The 16,892-nt window shown below is 41.7% G+C and overlaps 1 protein-coding gene across 1 annotated transcript in view; it reads right to left on the reverse strand.

Annotated features, from left to right (window-relative positions):
- Window positions 1-838: 838 nt before the first annotated feature.
- LOC142302976 (olfactory receptor-like protein I9) overlaps window positions 839-16,892 on the reverse strand; it is a 34,597-nt gene continuing 18,543 nt past the window's right edge. The window contains exon 2 of the mRNA XM_075344077.1: window positions 839-1,774. Within this exon, the coding sequence (XP_075200192.1) occupies window positions 839-1,774 (936 nt within the window). The remainder of the gene's footprint in view (window positions 1,775-16,892) is intronic.

The following is a 16,892-nucleotide window of genomic DNA, read 5'->3' on the forward strand; positions in this document are numbered from 1 at the left end:
TGCTCTGAGATCGCTAAAGACCACAGGCATAATAAATAGGGATGATCGAATATCACAAATATTCGGCAATATTCGGCTTTGTGAATATTCGACGAATAGGTCGCCGCTATGGGAATATTCGATGTGCAATGTAAGTCTATGGAAAGCCTGAATAGTTGTTATTCGACAACTATTCAGGTTTCCCATAGAGTTACATTGAACATCGAATATTCGCAAATTCGGCGAATATGGGCGTAGCCGAATATTCGAGGTTTTCGATCATTCCTAATAATAAACACTTAATGTAAAAAATATAACAATATTGACCTTGGGGGTCACTTTTCTCACCACCTACCAATTGATTCAGTAATTTCATCCAACTTATTTACACCCAAGTAGGTCTCTGATTACGTGTTATGCTATGTGAAAGCACAACTTGTTTCACCCATTGCCTATTAAGCAAAATGTGCCGACCGTTGGAGACTCACCACAATGGATGTCGCAGTGTTAAGTTCTGAAGACTGAAGATGATACTCAGTGCCTTAGAAATATAGAAATAAGAGGCTGGAAGAAGTTCAGGACTGGAGAGCAGGCTGCAGAGATGGCTTAAAAGGAACTGACAAGATGAATATATTTCTGACGATTTTTAAGTCCTTAAGCTGACCACTATTTTGCTAAATTTCCCGGTAGCTAAGAGCAAAAAATGTTAGTTCTGTAAATAAATTCAAGACAAATTCAACTCAATCCCAACAAATTTGTTCATCTCTAAATAAAGGAATTAAACAGGAGATTTGCATTTTCTTCATGGTCAATCTCTGGCTACAGTTATTTCTATTTTGCCATTTTTATTCTATTTTAGTCAAAACATTAGAGATTTCGGAATGATTTCTTGCACGGCTTTCTTAATATCTCTATTTCTAAAACTGTATATTATGGGATTTATCAGTGGAGTTAAAACAATATATAACATGGAAAGGATTTTATTAATGTCAGATGTTTGTCCACTATTTGGAAGAATATAGACGCTGGAGAGAGTCATGTAAAATATGGAGACCACGGTGAGGTGGGAGCTGCAGGTGGAGAAGGCTTTCTGTCTACTGACATTAGATTGAATCTTTAAAACGGCACGGACAATCTTAAAATAAGACATAAAAATTATTAGGCTGGGAATACCCACAAATGGTATGCCTGACAAATATATCTGTAATTTTATAGGAAATGTATCAGAACAGGCAATGTCCTGTAAGGGAACCATATCACAGAAGAGATGGTCAATGATGTTCAGACCACAGAACTTTAGCCCTGATATTATTATAATGTTCATGAACGAAACAAAAAAACTGAGTAACCAGACGGTGATGACCAACTTCTCACATAATGTGCCTGTCATGATGGAGACATAATGGAGGGGGCTACAGATGGCCACATATCGGTCATAGGACATCACTGTGAGATTAAGACATTCTGAAGCTTCAGCAAGAAAGAAGAAGTACAACTGAGCCATACAGCTGATGAAATTAAGGTATGCCCCATTATTTAGTAGGATATGAAGCAAATTGGGGACAATATCTGTGATCAGCAAGATGTCACCGATGGACAGTTGTGAGATGAAGATGTACATTGGAGTTTGGAGGATCTTGCTTGTGGACACCAGGGCGATGATCAGGAGATTTCCACATATTGTCACATTGTAAGCCACAAGGAGCAAAAAGAACAAAAACTTTCTCACATTCTGGCTGCCTTGAAAGCCCAAGAGGAAAAAATCCTTGACCCCTGTCAGATTGTTCTCCGTTATCTATAGAAAAGCACAAATCAAGAGTGAACTGCAGGTAGTGTCCAATCTTCTTACGTTACACAGTGTATCAGGCTATACTTTTATTAAATCTTTCCTAATTATCCTTTAGACCAACAATTCTTTTTCTTTTAAAGGATCAATGAAGTTCTAAGTTATTGTGTCTTTTATATCATTTTTAAATTAATTACAATTTACTTTTTTAAATTAAATTTGCAGTTTGAAACATCTCCATCAAACAAATATCTTCCATATTATTATAGGGATGAGGGGATGAGGGTAAAGCCAACCTGCTGAATGACTTTTTTTCTACGGTTTTTATACAAGAAAATGCCATGGCAGATGACATGACCAGTGATACCATAAATTCACCCTTGAATATTACCTGCTTAACCCAGCAGGAAGTACGCCGCCGCCTCGAAATCACTAAGGTTGACAAATCTCCGGGCCCGGATGGCATACACCCCAGAGTACTACAGGAATTGAGTTCTGTGATAGATAGACCATTATTTTTAATCTTCTCAGATTCCTTAATAACAGGGTCGGTACCGCAGGACTGGCGCATAGAAAATGTGGTGCCAATATTCAAAAAGGGGACAAAAACTGAGTCGGGAAATTATAGGCCGGTAAGTTTAACCTCTACGGTTGGTAAAATCCTTGAGGGTTTCTTGAGAGATGCTATACTGGAGTATCTCAAGAAAAATAACCTTATGACAGAGTATCAACATGGGTTTATGAGGGATCGATCCTGTCAAACTAATTTGATCAGCTTCTATGAAGAGGTAAGTTCAAGTCTGGACCAGGGAAATGCAGTGGATGTTGTGTATATGGACTTTTCAAAAGCTTTTGATACGGTGCCACACAAAAGGTTGGTACATAAAATGAGAATAATGGGGATAGGGGAAAATATGTGTAACTGGGTTAAAAACTGGCTCAGTGATAGGAAACAAAGGGTGGTTATTAATGGTACGTACTCGGACTGGGTCTCAGTTCATAGTGGGGTACCACAGGGGTCAGTATTGGGCCCGCTTCTTTTCAACATATTTATAAATGACCTTGTTGGGGGCATGCGGAGTAGAATTTCAATATTTGCAGATGATACTAAACTCTGCAGGGTAATCAATACAGAGGAGGATAATTTTATATTACAGGGAGATTTATGTAAATTGGAGGATTGGGCTGAGAAGTGGCAATTGAAGTTTAATGTAGATAAATGTAAGGTCATGCACTTGGGTAGAGGAAATAACATTTATGATTATGTACTTAATTGTAGAACACTGGGTAAAACAGACACAGAAAAAGACTTGGGTGTATGGGTGGATGGTAAACTTCACTTTAGTGTACAGTGTCAGGCAGCTGCTGCCAGGGCTAATAAAATAATGGGATGTATTAAAAGAGGTATAAGTGTTCATGAAAAAAATATAGTTCTACCTCTGTACAAGTCACTAGTGCGACCGCACTTAGAATACTGTGTACAATTCTGGTCACCGATATATAAGAAGGACATAGCTGAACTGGAGAGGGTGCAGAGAAGAGCCACCAAGATTATTAGAGGAATGGGTGGGCTGCAATACCAAGACAGGTTATTAAACTTGGGGTTATTTAGTTTGGAAAAACGAAGGCTTAGGGGGGATCTAATCACAATGTATAAATATATGAGGGGACAGTACAGAGACCTTTCCAAAGATCTTTTTACGCCTAGGCCTGCGACTGGAACACGGGGGCATCCGCTACGTCTTGAGGAAAGAAGGTTTAAGCATAATCACAGACGAGGATTCTTTACTGTACGAGCAGTGAGACTATGGAACTCTCTGCTGCTTGATGTTGTAATGAGTGATTCACTACTAACATTTAAGCAGAGCCTGGATGCCTTTCTTGAAAAATTTAATATTACCAGTTATGTATATTAGATTTTATGACAGGGTATTGATCCAGGGAACTAGTCTGATTGCCGGATGTGGAGTCAGGAAGGAAATTTTTTCCCCATTTGAACTTGTTTGCCACATTGGGTTTTTTTTGCCTTCCTCTGGATCAACATGTTAGGCTACGGGTTGAACTAGATGGACTTAGAGTCTCCCTTCAACCTTAAAAACTATGATACTATGATACTATGATTGATGGACCTGTGTGCTCCTGTGTGTATTGGGGCAGGAACTGGAAAAATCATTTCATTTTATGTGAAAGACAATAAAAATGAAATAATAATTTACCCACAAGGAAAGAAAGCCACAGAATCCAGTGTTACCTGTGATCTGGGATCTCATTCATTTATATCATGACAAATATGTGTTACGCAAAACATTAAATGTTTCCTAACCAAAAAGTTTTGTTTGTTCTACCCCAACCCCTCTATATAGTAATAAAAATTAAAAATGTGTTTAGTTACAAAATCTTGAGTGTAATGAAGAAGGTTCATGCAAATTGTAAGAGAAGTCTCCATGATATTTCTGATCAATATGTTATACCGGGCTAACAAATCACAGAGCAAGGAGGAATTACCGGACTCTCTTCTGGGTCAGTATTAATTCAACGAAATGCCTTAAAAAAAAAAAAGTAAAAATTCTAATTATCAGTGAAGTTATCAGGTCTAATAGGAAATGAAACATCTTCTCCATCAAACAAATATCTTCCATATTATCATTGATGGACCTGTGCGCTCTTGTGTGTATCGGGGCAGGAACTGCAACAATCATTTCATTTCATGTGAAAAAAAACAAAAATGAAATAATGATTTACCCACAGGAAAAGAAATCTGCAGAATCCAGTGTTACTTGTGATCTGGGATCTCATTCATTTATATCATGACAAATATGTGTTACGCAAAACATTAAATGTTTCCCTAACCAAAAAGTTTTGTTTGTTCTACCCCAACCCTCTATATAGTAATAAAAATTAAAAATGTGTTTAGTTACAAAATCTTGTGTGTGTAATGAAGAGGGAAAAAGAAGATTCATGTAAATTGTAAGAGAAGTCTCCATAATATTGCTGATCAATATGTTATACCGGGCTAACAAATCACAGAGCAAAGAGGAATTACTGAACTCTCTTCTGGGTCAATATTAACTCAACAAAATGCCTTAAAAATAAAGTAAAAATTCTAATTATCAGTGAAGTTATCAGGTCCAATAGTAAATGAAATGTCTAATGTGTCCTGCAAAATTAAAGGGAAAAGAATAGGTCAACAATAAAAAAACATTCTTCGTATAATAAGGAGTCTACAATGGTGATTTTTCCCTTTGCATTGAGCCCGTAAAAAGCCAGGTGATATGAGAGATAATGCATTTCCGGTCACTTTTTTCTTACATTAGATATGTTCATGTTTGAAATTACATTTTCGGAAGCTTTCATTCCTGTTCCATTAGGAAAATTCTGCCAGACCGGTGGAAATTCACCAGTGGGAATAATTATGGGGCGCGGATGACACGGACACCATCATTACATGCAGAAAATATAATGGATACAGCTCATGAAGAGTATACGGTATATATACACACAGTCTGAAGCGGGGATGTTGTGTGAAGTGATTCCATGGAGATTGTCAGTAATTTTCTCTTGTGTCTGATTTATTTATGGTCATTACAGAATAGAGAAATAAAATAAAATTTAATTAACGTTATCTGCAGCTCCATTATTGCTGTAAAATAAAGGATTCATAAAAAGTAAATAAGGAATTAACATGGATAATATTGATGAGCCAGCACTAAAATGACCGGGTGCTCTTCTCGAATAACAAGTATAATGGAAGTCAATGGAAAACTTTGGAATTTTTCCAGCAGGCCCTTCCAAGAGGTCTGGGGGTCAGTAAAATCACTGAAATGGTTGGAAGCAGCACTCATTGGAATGGGAACAGCATGGGGAAGACGCCTGGACACATACCTGACTTCCAGGTTACTGCTGGGAACAATGTTGTCAGAGTATTATGCCACTTACTGACAAAACACATACCAAACTGAAAATAACACAGATTTTACAAAAAGAAAAGTTAAGAAACAATATTTCCTCTATAATAACTTGTATATAATGCAATTATTTTTTAAAAAAACAGAGAAAAACTGTTTCCTCCACAACTTTGCCTACAGTATGTTCACAATTAGCATTTTACTGCATTTTTGCACTTTTTCATTGCTTTAAATGGTGAAAAGATACTGCAAAAATTCTGAAAAATGGACATGCTCCTTCATTCAAAAATGCAGATATTTTCCATAACCCTCAGGAAAAAAAACATATTGAGGGGAAAAGGGTTAAAAACATCTGCACTACCATAGGGATGAAGTAACAGTACAGATGAGATTGATGTACAAGTTAAGATTTATTGTCAATGCATTTCAGAACCATCTAGGCTCCTTCTTCAGGACAAACCTTATATGTTACACCCTTTTTTTTGTATCTGGATAAGACCCTATTGGACATTTATTTAATTTCAGCTTCTATTGTCAGGAAAAAAAGGAATTGTGTGCATATGTTTTCTAAGATTTTTCACCATTCAAAAGGAGTGGGACTATTAAATTTGGGAAACCTATGAACTAAGTGTAAGATCTATCAAACATTGAAAGGAGTGATTGCAATACACACTGGAATACACATAGATGATGGCCTCAGAAATATTTTTTTTCCATTTAGATGGAGTGGAACTTCTAGACTGCTAAAGTGTATGCACTATGTGCAAATACTTCAAAAAATTAGAAGGAAGCACTCTAATAAACCCTTGAACACAGGTAGAGTAGGGCCTCAGAAAACATTTATACTTAGAGTGGTACTTCTTTGGCTAACAACAAGGATATTTAGAGGCCACAGTACAAGTGGCAGAAAAATGACCTTCAGACATCTGACTCCAATTTTGCTCCAGCTAAGGTGGGCGGCACTTCCTCCTTTGCCGACTGCCCCAAGTCTTCAAATTGATTGAAATAGGGTTTAAAATTTTTTTTATATCCTTAGAGACCTTAGCTAATGAAAATTCATGAACCATGAGGGGGAAACTTCTCCAACCCATCCTGGGGAAAGAATGCCACAAGTCCTTTGTCTATTTATTCACATAAAAGGTGCATTTGAGCCGTTCTCCTATTGTAAGAATGCAAACTATTTTTTTTTTACACATAGGCGAAAAAAATCTGAGGACCCCATTTCTCAGACACTGCTCCCCTATTTTCTTAACTTAATTTTGTGGGATTTTAGCACATAATAACAGTCACACTTGCCAGATGTAGCAAGCGTGGAGAGGTGCATTCAGACCTACATGTGTCTGATGCACAACAAAAAAAGGGGGGCACCAGGAACACAAAAACAACAGGAGGCCATGGAACTAGTAAGAGGGTAGATGGACACCTCAAAACCTCACCTCAGCTGACCCTCCTCTCCTCACCAGCCCCTATGCAGTCTCCGTAACTGTCAGCGAACAGGAACCTTAGAGGATCGGAAGACTGTATAGTAGTCCTGACTAGAGTTGAGCGCGGTTCGCGGTTCGAGGTTCTTCAGTTCTAGGCTCGAGTGATTTTGGGGCCTGTTCTAGATCGAACTAGAACTCGAGCTTTTTGCAAAAGCTCGATAGTTCTAGAAACATTCGAGAACGGTTCTAGCAGCAAAAAAACAGCTCATTCCTAGCTGGCTTTCCGCTGTAATAGTGTAAGTCACTCTGTGACTAACACTATTATGACATTTCAGTGTATAGTGTGCGTGAACAGCGCCTTCAGATCACTGCTGTTTGTATAATGGCGATCGCCATTTTTTTTTTTTTTTCCTTGTCTTCCTTCCCTAAGCGCGCACGTCTTGTGGGGCGGGCCAGCATGTCAGCCAATCCCAGACACACACACAGCTAAGTGGACTTTTAGCCAGAGAAGCAACGGCATGTGTCATAGGATGTCCATGTCACATGTCCCTGCATTATAAAACCGGACATTTTCCTCCAGGACGCCATTATCTCTTCTGCGTCTTTGGTGTCAGACATCACTGTCGCAGCTCCGTCCTGAGTCCTATCACCGATACAGCTGTATGCGCTCCATCCACAGCGCTGGACAGCTTAGGGATAGCACTTTCTATCAGTCCTTTTAAGGGCTCAAACCGGCAGGGTCAGAGCCATAGGTGACAGGTCCTGAAAACAGCGACAGCGTCTGTGTAGCAAAGGTCAGGGATTTCCTCCCTGCATTTCCCTATTAGGAGGGAATAGAAAGGCAGGCTTCCTTTCCTCTACCCAGAGCCCCACAATCCTGGCACTGTACTCTCCTGTCCTCTGCACACTCCAACTCATTATAACTAAGCCATTATACTAGCAAACACTCAGTGTACCTAGTGGCATCCTAAACGTGGCTATTAAACTTTGCTATAGTCCCACTAGTGCAAAGACATTTGCAGCACCTCTGCCTGCATTGCACACTCCAACTCATTATAACTAAGCCATTATACTAGCAAACACTCAGTGTACCTAGTGGCATCCTAAACGTGGCTATTGGACTTTTGTCTAGTCACACTAGTGCAAAGACATTTGCAGCACCTCTACCTGCATTGCACACTCCAACTCATTATAACTAAGCCATTATACTAGCAAACACTCAGTGTACCTAGTGGCATCCTAAACGTGGCTATTGGACTTTGCTATAGTCCCACTAGTGCAAAGACATTTGCAGCACCTCTACCTGCATTGCACACTCCAACTCATTATAACTAAGCCATTATACTAGCAAACACTCAGTGTACCTAGTGGCATCCTAAACGTGGCTATTGGACTTTGCTATAGTCCCACTAGTGCAAAGACATTTGCAGCACCTCTGCCTGCATTGCACACTCCAACTCATTATAACTAAGGCATTATACTAGCAAACACTCAGTGTACCTAGTGGCATCCTAAACGTGGCTATTGGACTTTGCTATAGTCCCACTAGTGCAAAGACATTTGCAGCACCTCTGCCTGCATTGCACACTCCAACTCATTATAACTAAGCCATTATACTAGCAAACACTCAGTGTACCTAGTGACATCCTAAACGTGGCTATTGGACTTTGCTATAGTCCCACTAGTGCAAAGACATTTGCAGCACCTCTGCCTGCATTGCACTCTCCAACTCATTATAACTAAGCCATTATACTAGCAAACACTCAGTGTACCTAGTGGCATCCTAAACGTGGCTATTGGACTTTTGTCTAGTCACATTAGTGCAAAGACATTTGCAGCACCTCTACCTGCATTGCACACTCCAACTCATTATAACTAAGCCATTATACTAGCAAACACTCAGTGTACCTAGTGGCATCCTAAACGTGGCTATTGTACTTTTGTCTAGTCACACTAGTGCAAAGACATTTGCAGCACCTCTACCTGCATTGCACACTCCAACTCATTATAACTAAGCCATTATACTAGCAAACACTCAGTGTACCTAGTGGCATCCTAAACGTGGCTATTGGACTTTTGTCTAGTCACACTAGTGCAAAGACATTTGCAGCACCTCTACCTGCATTGCACACTCCAACTCATTATAACTAAGCCATTATACTAGCAAACACTCAGTGTACCTAGTGGCATCCTAAACGTGGCTATTGGACTTTGCTATAGTCCCACTAGTGCAAAGACATTTGCAGCACCTCTGCCTGCATTGCACACTCCAACTCATTATGACTAAGCCATTATACTAGCAAACACTCAGTGTACCTAGTGGCATCCTAAACGTGGCTATTGGACTTTTGTCTAGTCACACTAGTGCAAAGACATTTGCAGCACCTCTACCTGCATTGCACACTCCAACTCATTATAACTAAGCCATTATACTAGCAAACACTCAGTGTACCTAGTGGCATCCTAAACGTGGCTATTGGACTTTGCTATAGTCCCACTAGTGCAAAGACATTTGCAGCACCTCTACCTGCATTGCACACTCCAACTCATTATAACTAAGCCATTATACTAGCAAACACTCAGTGTACCTAGTGGCATCCTAAACGTGGCTATTGGACTTTGCTATAGTCCCACTAGTGCAAAGACATTTGCAGCACCTCTGCCTGCATTGCACACTCCAACTCATTATGACTAAGCCATTATACTAGCAAACACTCAGTGTACCTAGTGGCATCCTAAACGTGGCTATTGGACTTTTGTCTAGTCACACTAGTGCAAAGACATTTGCAGCACCTCTACCTGCATTGCACACTCCAACTCATTATAACTAAGCCATTATACTAGCAAACACTCAGTGTACCTAGTGGCATCCTAAACGTGGCTATTGGACTTTGCTATAGTCCCACTAGTGCAAAGACATTTGCAGCACCTCTGCCTGCATTGCACACTCCAACTCATTATAACTAAGCCATTATACTAGCAAACACTCAGTGTACCTAGTGGCATCCTAAACGTGGCTATTGGACTTTGCTATAGTCCCACTAGTGCAAAGACATTTGCAGCACGTCTGCCTGCATTGCACACTCCAACTCATTATAACTAAGCCATTATACTAGCAAACACTCAGTGTACCTAGTGGCATCCTAAACGTGGCTATTGTACTTTGCTATAGTCCCACTAGTGCAAAGACATTTGCAGCACCTCTGCCTGCATTGCACACTCCAACTCATTATAACTAAGCCATTATGCTAGCAAACACTCAGTGTACCTAGTGGCATCCTAAACGTGGCTATTGGACTTTTGTCTAGTCACACTAGTGCAAAGACATTTGCAGCACCTCTACCTGCATTGCACACTCCAACTCATTATAACTAAGCCATTATACTAGCAAACACTCAGTGTACCTAGTGGCATCCTAAACGTGGCTATTGGACTTTGCTATAGTCCCACTAGTGCAAAGACATTTGCAGCACCTCTGCCTGCATTGCACACTCCAACTCATTATAACTAAGCCATTATACTAGCAAACACTCAGTGTACCTAGTGGCATCCTAAACGTGGCTATTGGACTTTTGTCTAGTCACACTAGTGCAAAGACATTTGCAGCACCTCTACCTGCATTGCACACTCCAACTCATTATAACTAAGCCATTATACTAGCAAACACTCAGTGTACCTAGTGGCATCCTAAACGTGGCTATTGTACTTTTGTCTAGTCACACTAGTGCAAAGACATTTGCAGCACCTCTACCTGCATTGCACACTCCAACTCATTATAACTAAGCCATTATACTAGCAAACACTCAGTGTACCTAGTGGCATCCTAAACGTGGCTATTGGACTTTGCTATAGTCCCACTAGTGCAAAGACATTTGCAGCACCTCTGCCTGCATTGCACACTCCAACTCATTATAACTAAGCCATTATACTAGCAAACACTCAGTGTACCTAGTGGCATCCTAAACGTGGCTATTGGACTTTTGTCTAGTCACACTAGTGCAAAGACATTTGCAGCACCTCTACCTGCATTGCACACTCCAACTCATTATAACTAAGCCCCATTATACTAGCAAACACTCAGTGTACCTAGTGGCATCCTAAACGTGGCTATTGGACTTTGCTATAGTCCCACTAGTGCAAAGACATTTGCAGCACCTCTGCCTGCATTGCACACTCCAACTCATTATAACTAAGCCATTATACTAGCAAACACTCAGTGTACCTAGTGGCATCCTAAACGTGGCTATTGGACTTTTGTCTAGTCACACTAGTGCAAAGACATTTGCAGCACCTCTACCTGCATTGCACACTCCAACTCATTATAACTAAGCCCCATTATACTAGCAAACACTCAGTGTACCTAGTGGCATCCTAAACGTGGCTATTGGACTTTGCTATAGTCCCACTAGTGCAAAGACATTTGCAGCACCTCTGCCTGCATTGCACACTCCAACTCATTATAACTAAGCCATTATACTAGCAAACACTCAGTGTACCTAGTGGCATCCTAAACGTGGCTATTGGACTTTTGTCTAGTCACACTAGTGCAAAGACATTTGCAGCACCTCTACCTGCATTGCACACTCCAACTCATTATAACTAAGCCATTATACTAGCAAACACTCAGTGTACCTAGTGGCATCCTAAACGTGGCTATTGGACTTTGCTATAGTCCCACTAGTGCAAAGACATTTGCAGCACCTCTGCCTGCATTGCACACTCCAACTCATTATAACTAAGCCATTATACTAGCAAACACTCAGTGTACCTAGTGGCATCCTAAACGTGGCTATTGGACTTTGCTATAGTCCCACTAGTGCAAAGACATTTGCAGCACCTCTGCCTGCATTGCACACTCCAACTCATTATAACTAAGCCATTATACTAGCAAACACTCAGTGTACCTAGTGGCATCCTAAACGTGGCTATTGGACTTTTGTCTAGTCACACTAGTGCAAAGACATTTGCAGCACCTCTACCTGCATTGCACACTCCAACTCATTATAACTAAGCCATTATACTAGCAAACACTCAGTGTACCTAGTGGCATCCTAAACGTGGCTATTGTACTTTTGTCTAGTCACACTAGTGCAAAGACATTTGCAGCACCTCTACCTGCATTGCACACTCCAACTCATTATAACTAAGCCATTATACTAGCAAACACTCAGTGTACCTAGTGGCATCCTAAACGTGGCTATTGGACTTTGCTATAGTCCCACTAGTGCAAAGACATTTGCAGCACCTCTGCCTGCATTGCACACTCCAACTCATTATAACTAAGCCATTATACTAGCAAACACTCAGTGTACCTAGTGGCATCCTAAACGTGGCTATTGGACTTTTGTCTAGTCACACTAGTGCAAAGACATTTGCAGCACCTCTACCTGCATTGCACACTCCAACTCATTATAACTAAGCCCCATTATACTAGCAAACACTCAGTGTACCTAGTGGCATCCTAAACGTGGCTATTGGACTTTGCTATAGTCCCACTAGTGCAAAGACATTTGCAGCACCTCTGCCTGCATTGCACACTCCAACTCATTATGACTAAGCCATTATACTAGCAAACACTCAGTGTACCTAGTGGCATCCTAAACGTGGCTATTGGACTTTTGTCTAGTCACACTAGTGCAAAGACATTTGCAGCACCTCTACCTGCATTGCACACTCCAACTCATTATAACTAAGCCATTATACTAGCAAACACTCAGTGTACCTAGTGGCATCCTAAACGTGGCTATTGGACTTTGCTATAGTCCCACTAGTGCAAAGACATTTGCAGCACGTCTGCCTGCATTGCACACTCCAACTCATTATAACTAAGCCATTATACTAGCAAACACTCAGTGTACCTAGTGGCATCCTAAACGTGGCTATTGTACTTTGCTATAGTCCCACTAGTGCAAAGACATTTGCAGCACCTCTGCCTGCATTGCACACTCCAACTCATTATAACTAAGCCATTATGCTAGCAAACACTCAGTGTACCTAGTGGCATCCTAAACGTGGCTATTGGACTTTTGTCTAGTCACACTAGTGCAAAGACATTTGCAGCACCTCTACCTGCATTGCACACTCCAACTCATTATAACTAAGCCATTATACTAGCAAACACTCAGTGTACCTAGTGGCATCCTAAACGTGGCTATTGGACTTTGCTATAGTCCCACTAGTGCAAAGACATTTGCAGCACCTCTGCCTGCATTGCACACTCCAACTCATTATAACTAAGCCATTATACTAGCAAACACTCAGTGTACCTAGTGGCATCCTAAACGTGGCTATTGGACTTTTGTCTAGTCACACTAGTGCAAAGACATTTGCAGCACCTCTACCTGCATTGCACACTCCAACTCATTATAACTAAGCCATTATACTAGCAAACACTCAGTGTACCTAGTGGCATCCTAAACGTGGCTATTGTACTTTTGTCTAGTCACACTAGTGCAAAGACATTTGCAGCACCTCTACCTGCATTGCACACTCCAACTCATTATAACTAAGCCATTATACTAGCAAACACTCAGTGTACCTAGTGGCATCCTAAACGTGGCTATTGGACTTTGCTATAGTCCCACTAGTGCAAAGACATTTGCAGCACCTCTGCCTGCATTGCACACTCCAACTCATTATAACTAAGCCATTATACTAGCAAACACTCAGTGTACCTAGTGGCATCCTAAACGTGGCTATTGGACTTTTGTCTAGTCACACTAGTGCAAAGACATTTGCAGCACCTCTACCTGCATTGCACACTCCAACTCATTATAACTAAGCCCCATTATACTAGCAAACACTCAGTGTACCTAGTGGCATCCTAAACGTGGCTATTGGACTTTGCTATAATCCCACTAGTGCAAAGACATTTGCAGCACCTCTGCCTGCATTGCACACTCCAACTCATTATAACTAAGCCATTATACTAGCAAACACTCAGTGTACCTAGTGGCATCCTAAACGTGGCTATTGGACTTTTGTCTAGTCACACTAGTGCAAAGACATTTGCAGCACCTCTACCTGCATTGCACACTCCAACTCATTATAACTAAGCCATTATACTAGCAAACACTCAGTGTACCTAGTGGCATCCTAAACGTGGCTATTGGACTTTGCTATAGTCCCACTAGTGCAAAGACATTTGCAGCACGTCTGCCTGCATTGCACACTCCAACTCATTGTAACTAAGCCATTATACTAGCAAACACTCAGTGTACCTAGTGGCATCCTAAACGTGGCTATTGTACTTTGCTATAGTCCCACTAGTGCAAAGACATTTGCAGCACCTCTGCCTGCATTGCACACTCCAACTCATTATAACTAAGCCATTATGCTAGCAAACACTCAGTGTACCTAGTGGCATCCTAAACGTGGCTATTGGACTTTTGTCTAGTCACACTAGTGCAAAGACATTTGCAGCACCTCTACCTGCATTGCACACTCCAACTCATTATAACTAAGCCATTATACTAGCAAACACTCAGTGTACCTAGTGGCATCCTAAACGTGGCTATTGGACTTTGCTATAGTCCCACTAGTGCAAAGACATTTGCAGCACCTCTGCCTGCATTGCACACTCCAACTCATTATAACTAAGCCATTATACTAGCAAACACTCAGTGTACCTAGTGGCATCCTAAACGTGGCTATTGGACTTTTGTCTAGTCACACTAGTGCAAAGACATTTGCAGCACCTCTACCTGCATTGCACACTCCAACTCATTATAACTAAGCCATTATAATAGCAAACACTCAGTGTACCTAGTGGCATCCTAAACGTGGCTATTGGACTTTGCTATAGTCCCACTAGTGCAAAGACATTTGCAGCACCTCTGCCTGCATTGCACACTCCAACTCATTATAACTAAGCCATTATACTAGCAATTGTTGCTGCCAGTTTAAGGGCCGTAGTTGCATTGTCAGGGATATTTATTCTTTATTATTCTGCTGTTAATAAAGCTAGACCACCGCTGCAATCTACACCACCTCTCAATTTTTACTACCACATTTTCAGTGCACAATCTTGTCGCAATCAACATGAGTGGCAAAATGACAGATGCTGCTGGAAAGGGGAAGAGGCGTGGTGGAAAAGGCAAAAAAGGTTTTGTCCGTGGGGAAGGTGGCAAAGCTCCATTATCATCTGCTGAAGATAGACCATCTACCAGCAAAAGTAAGATGTCTACTACTTACCTTGGACAATCCGATGTGCTCCCTTTTTTACGGACACGAACAACAGGAACAAAGGTAGATGATGGCCAAAAAAGGAAAATGCTTGAATGGATCTCAAGTGGTCCAACAAGTGCCCTCTCAGCCACTTCAAGTACCGCATCCAAAAAACACCAGTCCTCTGAGTTGTCATCCCAATCAAACTTGCTTTCTCCCAGCTCTGAAGTCTCCATCAGCCCTGCACAGTATGGTGGAACTGAGATGGCTGAGTCTGCAGAGCTGTTCAGTCACACTATAGCCTGGGAATCAGAGGTCTGCTCCCAAGCTACAGTGAGTACAGAACAGGAAATGGTCTGCAGTGATGCCCAGAACCTTTGTGACTCTGATTCAGGCCGTGGGGAACAAGTTTCTGAGCATTATGTTGACCCATTGTCACAAACTGTAACACCTGTGGTTATAGACAATGAGGAACATACTGATGAAGATGAGACGCAGATACCCGATTGGGATGACAACTTAAATATTCGGTCAGGGCAAGAAGAGGCTCGGTCTGAGGGGGAGGGGAGTGCAAACACAACAATTGATGATGAAGTTCTAGATCCCACCTACTGTCAACCCACAGTCAGGCACTCGAGGAGGTCAACAGAGGTGGTGGAGGAGGCTGCAACTGATGACGAAGTTACCTTGCGCCTTCCTGGGCAGAGTCGGAGTACTGGTAGCACGTCTACAACTGCATCCTCAGCCACCACTCTGCCTCTGAGCATTATTCGGGGTGGATCAACAGGTCGCATGGCCTCTAAGCCTTGCCTAGCCTGGTCCTTTTTTGACATAGAAAAAGATCGCCCAAATTATGTGATCTGTAAAATTTGTCATGGTTCTCTTACTAGAGGTCAAAACCTCAGCAGTTTGACAACTTCTTCCATGAATCATCACATGAATAAATATCATATGGCCCGGTGGGAAGCTCACCGTGCTGCAATGCGGCCTAGCGGAGCGAACCATCCACTGCCTGCCCCTTCCAGTGCATCCGCGCGCTCGTCATCTTCTAGGACTGTGGGGACAGCTGTCACACCTGTTTTTCCACCCACAACTTCCACCACTGTAACCGCAACAGGCAAATTGCTTGGTAGGTCGTCAGTTGGTTTGGAAGGGGAAACAAGTGAGTGTGTACAGCTCTCTCAGACATCGATAGCACCAACGTTGGCTGAAGGCAACATCATGTCTCCGCCTGCACTTTCCTCACAAACCTGCATTTTTCCAGGGACACCCTACTCAACACCGTCTACAAACAGCATCCAGATCTCTGTCCCTCAGATGTGGTCAAATAAAAGGCCACTTCCTGCGACCCATGACAAAGCTAAGAGGTTGACTCTATCCCTCTGTAAGCTCTTGGCTACCGAAATGCTGCCTTTCCGCCTAGTGGACACACAGGATTTTCGAGACCTTATGTCTGTCGCTGTGCCCCAGTACCAGATGCCTATTCGCCACTACTTCTCTAAGAAAGGTGTGCCCGCGCTACACCAGCATGTCGCACACAACATCACCGCTTCCTTGAGAAACTCTGTGTGTCAACGGGTGCATTTCACCACCGATACTTGGACCAGTAGGCACGGACAGGGACGTTACATG

This window comes from Anomaloglossus baeobatrachus, chromosome 4 (genome assembly GCF_048569485.1).
Source record: "Anomaloglossus baeobatrachus isolate aAnoBae1 chromosome 4, aAnoBae1.hap1, whole genome shotgun sequence".
Taxonomy (NCBI): domain Eukaryota; kingdom Metazoa; phylum Chordata; class Amphibia; order Anura; family Aromobatidae; genus Anomaloglossus; species Anomaloglossus baeobatrachus.